Source organism: Anoplophora glabripennis, unplaced genomic scaffold (assembly GCF_000390285.2).
Source record: "Anoplophora glabripennis isolate ALB-LARVAE unplaced genomic scaffold, Agla_2.0 scaffold5, whole genome shotgun sequence".
NCBI classification, from domain to species: domain Eukaryota; kingdom Metazoa; phylum Arthropoda; class Insecta; order Coleoptera; family Cerambycidae; genus Anoplophora; species Anoplophora glabripennis.
Window position 1 is genome coordinate 1,679,055 of NW_019416525.1, and position 11,440 is coordinate 1,690,494.

General features: G+C 34.0%; 2 protein-coding genes across 3 annotated transcripts; one reads left to right on the top strand and one right to left on the bottom strand.

Moving 5' to 3' along the window:
- Positions 1 to 716: 716 nt before the first annotated feature.
- On the bottom strand, positions 717 to 4,024 carry LOC108907500 (probable peroxisomal acyl-coenzyme A oxidase 1). Its single transcript, XM_018711227.2, has 10 exons — positions 3,691 to 4,024; positions 3,478 to 3,637; positions 2,936 to 3,104; positions 2,758 to 2,881; positions 2,456 to 2,700; positions 2,237 to 2,397; positions 2,017 to 2,179; positions 1,625 to 1,959; positions 1,313 to 1,571; positions 717 to 1,263 (listed from the first exon to the last, which is right to left on the bottom strand). The coding sequence occupies exons 1-10, from the start codon at positions 3,824 to 3,826 to the stop codon at positions 1,003 to 1,005; spliced, it is 2,013 nt and encodes a 670-aa protein (XP_018566743.1). The 5' UTR covers positions 3,827 to 4,024; the 3' UTR covers positions 717 to 1,002.
- A 692-nt stretch (positions 4,025 to 4,716) lies between these two features.
- On the top strand, positions 4,717 to 10,756 carry LOC108907368 (zwei Ig domain protein zig-8-like). 2 transcript variants are annotated; one of them, XM_018711019.1, is made up of 7 exons: positions 4,717 to 5,103; positions 6,654 to 6,862; positions 7,376 to 7,586; positions 7,692 to 7,784; positions 8,512 to 8,639; positions 9,179 to 9,347; positions 9,403 to 10,756. In XM_018711019.1, the coding sequence occupies exons 1-7, from the start codon at positions 5,046 to 5,048 to the stop codon at positions 9,543 to 9,545; spliced, it is 1,011 nt and encodes a 336-aa protein (XP_018566535.1). In that variant the 5' UTR covers positions 4,717 to 5,045; the 3' UTR covers positions 9,546 to 10,756. The 2 variants fall into 2 exon arrangements, with proteins under 2 accessions (XP_018566535.1, XP_018566536.1); XM_018711020.1 differs by lacking the exon at positions 7,692 to 7,784.
- Positions 10,757 to 11,440: the final 684 nt, after the last annotated feature.

The window sequence follows — 11,440 nt, forward strand, 5'->3', positions numbered from 1 at the left end:
TTGTTAGATAAAAAATACAGTTTGTTAATGCGGTTTTCGTTTTTAAATTCTATTTTTACTTCTCGAACTGATTTTATTATGGTATTTTTCAGCAGCTTGATATTATATTTTCGGTAATGTGATCGTGAATTAAAGCTTTTTATATAAAGTGTATTGTTTAGTGATATTTTTTTACTCTATTAAACGTGTATTCCAAATTTTTATTTTTATTTTTAATTATTTTCCCCACTTATCCCCTTGCAGCCAAAGCATTCCAATTTTTTTTTTTTTAAGTTCTCACGAAACCATTCCACTAAAGGAGGAGGGCCCCTAAGGCCGGTTTTTGGCTGGAAAAATCTGAAAAAATTAATTTAATAGCATTACTGAATCGTTTCCACCCTAAACGGACCAACCCCCTTAAATGCTGGGAAACCATCGCTTAGAGGAATCTTTAAAAAAGATCATAATCCAGAATCACGAAATTCAAGGTGGCTAATCAAATATGCACAAACATGAATGTATAATTATTGATTTTCTCATTTTCGTTTTATTCAATGTAAATGTGTGTCGTCTCATTTAAGGGGGTGGAGGAGGAAAGAAGGGTGAGGGGTTGGTCCGTTTAGGGTGGAAACGATTCAGTATTGCTAATAGGTATTAATAAAAATTTTTTTCAGCCCTCCTCCTTTGAATATTTTCACTTCATGCCTCTTCCTCGAAATTGAGAAAAAAACAAAAAAAAACATTGGACATATTTTATTTAAAAAAATACAATATACGGAGGGATTAAAGACAATACTTTTATTACACTTTTGCAATGAACTCAAATATACTGTTAGAACAAGATAATCAGTTTATATGGAAAAAAAAGTAAAAAAAAATAATTTCTTGATCAATCTACGACCATCTACTTCATTATACAAAACATTGTTCAACATACATATAAAACATAACAATATTAAAATTTGCACACGATTAACTAGAACTAGACGAATAAATTTGGTCCCCGTTTCCTCCGAAAACGACCTAAAGATTAGACTGCATGAAAGGTTTGAGGTACATGTGGAAGGACTTGTTCACTGGCTCTTGATTTAAAGGACTTTTCTGTGCCTCTTCATACAACCTCTCGTAAACGTTTCCATCGTAAGCCCCTAAAGCTGACGATAAGACCTCGTCACGTATATCAAAGCTGTCAACTAATGCAACTGCGTTCGGACGTATCGCTGCTAATAACTCTTCAAGCCACAATTGGAGTGCTTCCATGTCTCTACCAAGTGCATCTGTAAACTATAAAACGGAATAATTAAAAGTGTCCTTTAAGGTAATTTGTACATACCCTTAAAACATCTCCTGTTGATCTGAGGATTGTATAAACAGCATAAAGCTCTAAAAGTTGCTGAAGAACTATGCCCAATTCTCGCGAGGTCTGCTTCTTTAAATTATTAACAGTATTGTAGTAAGTTTCAACTATAAACATTCTACCGTGTAGTTCTGCTGCAGCTGCCAATTCAATGGAAGTGTTGTTCCAAGCGTCTTCTTGCGATTGTCCTTTTTTGACACGCTCATTTATATGCTGATTGGCTAGGTTGATTTTCCTGAAAAATAACACGTTAGAAAAACACTGAATACTTATTTGGAATTAACTTACCCTGCCGCTGTCTGCTGCAAAGCCGATATGATCCACTTCGCGGATTTTTCAAATGGAATTTTTCTGTGAAGGGACGTTTCTAAATACTTTACAGTTGGCAATTTACCAATATTAGTTTTATTTTGCCAGGTTTTAATTAAAAATCTAGCGGTCTGCAACAGCAGCACAGTATTTTCACCTTCATAAGTGCACATTGCCGTGACCAGTCCATATGTCCTTGGCAGGTTTGAAGATGTCATGTAACCGTGACCGCCGCAAGCCAAGCGAAGCGTTTCTACGCCTTGTGCTGCGTCAGCACTGCTCACGGCTTTCAAGACACAAGACGCTGCGTGGAGCTGAAGTATAAACAAAATAAAATTAAATTAAAGGCTCGATATTTATACTACACTCACTTCTGGCAAATTGTTCAATTGTCCACTTTCTAGTTCTCCGGTGACGTTGTTGTAGATATCCCATAACCAATTTGCGGTGTATTGGAAAGCGAAGCACATAGAAATATAAGGGAGTAGTTTATACTGCTGAGTGACAAAATCTAATATTTGTACCTCGGGTTCACTGTTAAATAGAATAATTACATTAAAAGCGAGCTTTCATTTTCGAAAACCAACTTACTTCGGATTTATTTGTGACTGGTGCCGGATAGCACTGTATCTTGTAGCAATAATAGCGGCTTTTTTTAAATACGTTGCAGCATCCTGCACTAAAACTACTCGTACGAATATCATCGTACCATACGTTAGTTTGCTACTAGGTGATTGTACGTACGTACCATCCTAAAACGTAAAAATAACAGAAACATTGCAGTAATATTGAGTAGAAATTTTTAATTACAGGTAAAACTTTGTTATTTTTCATGAGCATGTTTGTTCTGGGAATTCTCACATTCTCGAACCCTAGATACCCGTTGTTTGTACAGTTCATTCCCATTTTGCAGCCTATTTCACCTATTTTGATCCCGGGCAGCGGTTTATGCGTTTTCTCGTCTCTTAATTGAACTATGAACGGGTGGATCCCATGGCATTTGCCTTGGGTATAAAGCTGTGCGACGACAATAGCGTAATTGGCTGATTGGCCGACTATGAAGGAAAATCATAGAAAATAAAAGAATCATAAAATATTATTATTTAACTTACGCCCCCCTGGCCACCATTTGTACGATGTTAAAGTCGGGCTGTCTAAAACGAACTCTTCTGTCTTTGGATCATACGTGGAAGTGGTTTCCAGTCCTCTAATAAATGTTCCGTGTCCTAATTCTGTCTAAAATAATTCGAAACATGATTTTTTAATAAATGACCGAGAAAAGTGACATACTTGTGCATATGTGCCTATAATGTCACAGTTCCATGCTTTTTGGATCCACTCAGCTTGCTGCTCGATGTTTCCTTGGCCCATCAAAGTTGGTATGAACATCACATAGTGTAACGTTAACGGGTTGCCATCTTTGAGCAGAGCCGATCCCAACTGACCACCAAGAATCTCTCTATAAATTAATTCAATAAATTTTCCCAGTAAAAAATCATATTTAGTAATTTTAGCAATCAAATAAATAAAAGTGAGTAAATTTCTTACATATGTAGGGAAAAAGTTCATATCACTTTTTTTTATAAATAGATATATAAATATAAAGTCCAGCCAAAAGTCAAGTATATCATAGCAATTTTTCTTATCTGAATTGCTGATAATTAATGAAGTAGTTTACTCAAACTGGTTTTGTTAATTTAGTCAACTCAATTTAATTGCAAAATCCATAGGTCAAAAGATGTACAAAGGTCAAACCCCTGTACATAAATATAAACTGCTTATTACTTAAGTGGTAAGTTGTTTTAAATAAAATAATGGGCATTAGAACTGACCTAAAATTATCCATTCCCCCTTTTCCCTCACTTTGGAGCTGCTGAACCTTTTGAAAAATTTTACAAGCAATCCGTACCGATTCCTCATATTTCTCTTTGTGACTTAAATATTCCAAGGGAATTTTTGAGCGTAACTCGGGATCTTCCAGGAAAAAAAATTCTGTAAAGCAGTGTTAAAGAAATAAAATTGTCGAGTGTCACTACGTTTTTTACCTCTGCTCTTCCTTTCTTTGGTCTTCTCCTCACCACCATCTAACAAGTATGTCAACTCAACAGTGTTAAAAGTACATTTTTGGCGTTCTTTAATTAAATCTGGATTTATTTTATTACTGATTCCTTCAGTTTCCATATTAGATCAAAAAGTAAATCTGTTAAAAACACAATTATTTAAATAGTTAATTAATATTATCACAGAAAATAATTTCACCACGAAAACTTGTTTATCATAAAACTCACGAAACTTGTTTAGAAAGTCGCATCATAGGTATCACTTGCGTCAATGCGAGAAAAATCATATACTGATACGACGACGTGAAAAATGACATCAGCGCTAGTTACAAAATAATATAATATTGTACTATTGTAACTAATAAATCACATTTATGAATCAATATCAATTGTGTTTACACCGGATTGTGACGTGACGTGACGAATGACGAGTATATTTTGCATAGTCCAAAAGTAATATTTTTGGTACAAATACAAAAACTGTAAATTAGAACTACCGTTTTCTAGGGCAGTTGAATATGAACCACTTGTGGCTACTGCAGTAGAAGAAGAAGAGAAGTGTTAGCTTAATATGACCTTCAAGTATATCTCTGATTTTCTGAAAGCAACGCCCACTATTGGGTAAACGGATGAAATCAAATAAACACCGGGCATTTTGAATATAAAATTTGTTTATTAATAGAGTTCCTCGGTACAAAAAAACAACTGTAGTGTATTTAAAAATATATTCAATCAATACGTTCTTAAGTCCAAATATATACGAAAAATTAACCGCAGTGTTAAACCCGGCGCATTCGCCATTTTATACAAAAAAAAAAGAAAGCATTCGGTATATCCACGTGATAAATTAAAGAAAGTAACGGAAAAGTAATGAAGGTAAACATTAAATTTGCACTAAAGTCGATACGGCACACAAAGATTGGTGAAAGTTCGGTTCGGTAGAGGGAGCAACGGTGAACATGTGCAAGCGAGAGAAGCGTCGCGACGCCTAGTATCACGAAAATACTCATTTGACGCTGCTCTGTGTTTCTCACGTCCGTAGAGGCTTTGATGTTAAGTTATAAATATGTTATATCCTTATGAAATCCACGTAAAATGCTTACGATGTATAATACATGCATGTGTACCGAATTTAATGGTTAAAAGTATTGGATTCTAATAATGTACCGAAAAATATAACTAGAATCAACATTTGTCACTTGAAATTGTAGTGTTCTACTAAATTAGGCGTGGTAAAAATAAATTAGTGCTTCTGCTAAGAACTAATTTGTACTATTTGTTAAATAGTGACGGTAATCGTATGTGATATTTTTGTATTACACCAGGAAAGGTAAACAACAATGTGGTATCAATCATTATCTGGATTTATGACCATTACAGTGCTTTTCAGTAACACAGGTAAAAAAATGTTTTTATTTATTTCAATTAATTAATTTATTATTTAGATAAATAAGAACTGTTTCTTATTGTTATTTTCATTTGTCTGTCTATTTACGTACAGCTATGCATATAAAATAACAGCTACGACTCCTACTATTTTTCAATCGCATGTTTTAACATACGGCAGTTGTTGTGAAAAAGGGGCGTTGTTTCAATAAAACGAAAAAATATTAAAATCTCCTTTTGATGATATATTCAAGACAGTTAGAAATCGTAGAATTTGTTCGGAATAATATAAAAACAGTATATGTGGTATTACTTACACCACAAAACAATTGGTGTATCTAATTTTTAAAATCTCATCCTTCAAGGATTAATTTATAAAGAAACGTGTAAATAAATATAATTTTCAAATATCTCCCAGTGTAGTTTTAGTTCATAAACTGTACAGTTACAACAAAATTACAATATTATTTTTATCCTTTTTTGTAGTCTATAATTATTATTAATTTGTGGCATTTTCAATTATTCTTTTTATTTGATTGGGTATTTCTTTTAGAGACCAAAATATGCAAAAATTAAACCTTTGCGCCAAAAAGTCAGTCAAATGGTTGATTTTATTAATTTAGTTTTGCGTAGTCAGAAATATCTCAAACTGAGAAAGTAAATAATTATTTACGACACAATAATTACGAAGGTGATATAATAGAATTAATTCAAATAAAAAAATACTAGCAACAACCACTACTATAGACATACCTAATAAAAACTCAAACATTCAAAAGATCGGTAAAATGTTTAACACTTGCAATAACGGGTAGATTATTAGGATATTACGATAATAGTAAAATTAATTTTCATTAAGAGGCAGATTAGACTTAATTAAGCTCAGACTTAAATGAAGTTTCAATATCAAGCGCTGGATAATTAGATCTCCAGCTAATAATAAGTTTAAAATTTCACAACTTCACAGCGAAGAATTATATCCAAAATGTAATTATTAACATCCAGAATAAGGGTTATTAAGTACATTTAAATGAAATTTAGGTAGTTTGAAAGACCAGGGACATTGTTAAAAATATTACTCGGGAGTATAGAGACGTTCAAGTTTGAATTACTCCCAATAAAACTCGTCCACCTCTTTTATTGTTCCTGTTTTTAAAATTTGCTCACCCCTGAACGCTGGAAAGTTAATCAAGGTTCCGTATATACGTATGTGAATGTTAAATTGGATCTGATCCCCCGTATTGAATGAAACAATTCAGATGTATTTGTATTAAGCCCTCGAACCTTCGGATAATACCGTGACAGATTAGAATTATTTACTGCTCCGCATGTTCTCCATTTATCAACTAATGAGGAACTCTGGTTTACATTTATAATAGGTACGAGATATATAGGCATCAGAAGTTAACTGCTAACCTTAGAACCATTAATTTATATTTATATAGCATTTATCCCTATCCCTTGCGAAACGAGCGATATCCCTATTAAGATTTAGCCCGTCTTTCGATCTCTCACAATTCCCGAGTAGTTGTGCCGCTGGATCTAAAAATACTTTATTACAGGTTTGCTTATTGTAAAGGGCGGTATGGCGAGTTCGGCTAATGGAATGAATGCACTTCCAGAAAGCGAAACTCTTCCTCCTGTAGGGTCCGCCAACTTCCAAAGTCGTTTCGAACCTTATTTCGACACGATGACGCCACGCAACGTCACTGCTCTTGTTGGAAAATCAGCCTATTTAGGCTGCAGAGTACGCAACTTGGGAAACAAGACTGTGAGTTCACGATTTTTTGTTTATTCGTTAAATTCGAAACCTTTTCGAAATAAATATTCTTAGACTTTATTTAACATTACAATCTCTGTGGAAGTTACGTGTATCTGTTGAAAGTTTTATGTAGACGGTGGTCTCGGGGGTAAAAAGAACCCAAATGAAACTTTTGTTGGAATCGTACAAAGCTTACGTGATCATGGACCTTTTAATAGCCACTCTCCGCAGACCAGAGAGGTAAAAAGTATTGAATCTTTTAGATGTTCGTACACGCTACGGGGATAACGATAATGATTGTGCAGGTCTAATGATACCTAAGTTTGAATGTAACGAGTTATTGATAGCGTATGAAAACAGTTTAGTTATTAAATCTCTTGCTATTACTTTTTAATTAACAATTTTTTTCTCAAAGAGCTGAAACATTGAAAAAAAACGTCGAAATTCGCGGGCAACAGTGATTTTCAGCTGTCGCTAGCTCGTTTTAATAACATTTGTAATTGGATGTTTCATGCATCCTAGGTGTCCTGGATACGGCACCGGGATATACATATTCTGACGGTTGGAAGCTACACTTACACTAGCGATCAGCGTTTCCAAGCCACTCATCATTCCGAAACAGATGAATGGATACTTCAAATAAAGTGGGCTCAAAAGAGAGACGCAGGAATATACGAGTGCCAAATTAGCACCCAACCTGTGCGCAGTTATTTCGTCAGCCTTACCGTTGTCGGTACGTATAAAAATATCATGCCAAACATCGATTTTTCATCAAAAGATACAAATACATTTTGTCTGTGTACAGGGCCTTGTGAAGGACGTTTTTAATTATTTACAGACGCGATAGCGGCAGATGAACCTTCTAGAGACGAGGGCAACGATAAATGTAACTGTATTTGTCCTCCGACGAAAAACCAACACCCTAATGCAGGTTCCAAGTTATGAATATATTTCTGTACGAACTAATACACTGAACTGGAATATATCTGCGCTTGCATACTAATAAACTGTATATTGAATTGCCCGTACATGCTTCAGCGCCTACTAATTAAAATTGATTGATTTATATTAATTGCTCTTAATACACAGGGTGATTCATTTAAGGACGTTCACAAAGCAAATTTCGGAAACGGAAAGTCGGTTAAATTACGAAAAAATCTGTAATTCTGTTCAGTCTAACGCAACCCGCGCTTTCAGCGAGTCCGAAATCGTATTTTTATACAGGGTGTAAATTTGAGTGGAGGTCATATGTATACAAAGTCTTCCTTTGACCTTTAGAAACACGTATTAATAGATTTTTTCAAATTCCGTCGTAAAAACTTTTTTTTAACTTTAAAAAAATTTAAAGTAATCAGTTATTTTATCTAAATAAGGTTGACCTAGAACCAGGCTATTCAAAAAAAAATAAAGAAATGTAATGTGGTGATCAACGCGACAGTTACAAGAAAACTAAAAGAATCTTATAATTTAACAAAATTGGGCAGTCTTAAGCGGATCACCCTGTGCTGCGAAACAAAAGATGTTTTTAACAAATACAACATGTTCAATAAACCATTTTCAATCGATCAACTTCGTGGATATTTTTTTTTAATAAAATGACTCATTACGCCCATCTGCTGCAAATATTTCACCACCATTAATCTCCATATTATTTTTAGTACCCACAGCACAAATTCTTGGAGGTCCCGATCTCCACGTAGACAAGGGAAGTACAATTAATCTAACTTGCTCTATAAGATACAGTCCAGAGCCGCCGGCTTACATCTTTTGGTATCATCACGATGACGTAAGTACTATATTGTAATTCGCGTATAATTTATTACTATTACAATCAGCAGCAAGAACTAGAATTTTGGTATTCAGAAAGTGTTATTGTGTCCCCAAAATTCGTACACGGCTGCGGTGCCTGCAGAAAGACACGTTTTGTACGGGAATTAATCGCATTAAATTATTTTCGATGTATAGGGTAGGTCAAATGAGACCCTTTCGCGAAAAAAGTAGTTCGGATGTCACAAACTAGATATTCGAGAAAAGTTGGTTCTTTTCTATGATTTTTGATAAGTGACTTTTTAGATACTAATAAATTAATTATTTGCCATTATGTGCACTTCGCTAGATTCAATTATTAACTTAGTTTTTAAACTCTCTTATTGGTGGATTTCCCTCAGTGAGGGTGTGTACATACCGTAGTAGCAGAGTGATGCAGAATCTGGGTCTGGGTATTAGCAGTTTTTTAAACCGTTTGTGGGAACTAATTTGACCCCTCTGCCACTACACATGTACAGTTCGTCGTGAAACACCCCGTATATTAGTTTTGATTTCCAGGTCATAAGCTACGATTCGAATCGCGGTGGTGTAAGCGTCATAACCGAAAAAGGTGACGTGACGACCAGCTTTCTTTTAATTCAGCACGCTGATATATCTGATTCCGGAAAATATTCCTGTAGTCCTTCCAATGCAGATGTCGCAAGTGTCAGAGTGCATGTGTTAAATGGTAACTGGATCGACTTTATTCCTATGAAATTCTGATCTATTCCCTTTATTTCCAGGCGAAAGACCCGCAGCTATGCAAACTGGATCAGCTGCCTTGTCTAACAGCTCACTAAATATTTTAGGTTTAATCACCATGTCATATATTTATACCATGTGTTATTTTAGTAACCTATACCTGAGGGTTTGGTCGAACAGGTAGCTATTCGAATAACCGTCTTCTACGAGTTATAGACATGCATAGATATTTTCTATAGAAGTATAACTTGTTTTTTTTTTTAATATACCGTTATAGATTATATCGATCTGTAAATAAATATTATACAGGCTGACGCTAGATGTATGTATACTGATTTTCAACATTGGTTATAACTGAAAGAACACATAGGTTTTTGCTTCATGAGAAATTTAATCGCGTACAGCTGCGTCACCCTGTATATACCGTGTCCCAGAAAAACTAAATGAAACAAATGAAAAAAAAATACTTTACAAAAAAATACGTGCGGAGAACAGACTCGCTTAATGTAAAACTTTTCCAGTCTGTACAGGATTTCGAAAACTTCCACTCAAAAAAATATGAAAATATTCCGCACTCGGTGGGTATTAATAACCCACAGCTGAAAAGGAATGCAAAATCCCGGACAGCCGTGATGCCACGTTTTCATATTTTTTTTTAATTGAAGCAAATTCAATTATTATAATATGAAGAGACAGTTTATCGCAAAACTTATGTATGTATGTATACAATGTACCTTAAATTACTCCCTCTCCCGTAATAATAAGGTTGTAGTAGTTTGAAAAATGTACCGCCAAATGGAGAAATTTGCAGAATTAAATTACAACGCCTACTATGACAAGACGTGTGACAAAAACTGTAAAAAAATAGGCAATTCAGCATAAAATTTACATAAGTTAATTCAGGCTATTAACAGAAGCACTGAGATAATTAAATAAATAAATAAATGATGACTTTTTACTATATTTACCCTGTATATGTGAGATATTTGTACATAGAAACTGAGTTTTAAAGATAGAAGTTGTGTATATTATAAATAAAATAATTTTTAATGTATTATCTGAATATTCATAGGATAATAACTTTTTGACTTTATTCGGAAAATATAACACGATTATTACACTAAAATTTAAAAACATTACGATTTCTTTCGACTCTGTAAATCAAACTGTAGATTTAAATAATGTTCCACTATAAACTATTATTTGTATAGTAGAGATATATTTGAATTGTTGAAATTTTTGTAAATTACAGAGCTGGTTATGTACCCTCATTTAGGATGTTACGTGGTTTATTGATCATATAATAATTTTATTCTCATCTCATCGATGGCAACAAATCAATCATTAAAGATATTATATAACACAAATATATTTCCTACAAATGTAAAATTATCTATTCAGTGAAAACCAAAATAAAATTTTATTTATTACATCGGTATTTATTTATTCCCAATATCCAAACAAAGAGTAACTAAAACCTTAAACAAACAACCTTTATGGCAACGTCCGAACGAGTAGGCATTAGTTTATCATGGATTTAAAACGGAAATAATTACGTGGGTAATTTCGTTTCAATTCTCATCACCCTGTGGATAAGCCTCTAACCATTCAATGAAAATATGTACATATATTTGGATGTACAATAGATAAGAGGTACATACATTTTAATGATAATACCCATTACCATTAGAGCATCTGACCTATTGAACCTCTTATTTATTTATCTCGTTTTTGGACCCTGTGCGACCTTTGCCATAATATCTGATTTATTACCAGCGACCAGCGAGACTGCAATCAGGCCTGTGTGTGTTAGTGCTGAGTGCTTAAATATCCTCTGATACGTAGTGCACAATTCCATGTTGTTTGTAAAATGAAATTAATCCTCCAGCTTGTAATAGGCTTACTGCTCGTAAAGTGGAACTTTGCTCAAAGTAAGTATGCCAAAGAATTATTTTATTTGCATTTGGGAGTTCTTTTATCGGCGGAAATACGGACAAATTGCACGACTGTCTCGACTAAATAGCCTTTCAAGTACCTAGAATAAATTTTATGACTACACGAAGTACATAACACTTAATA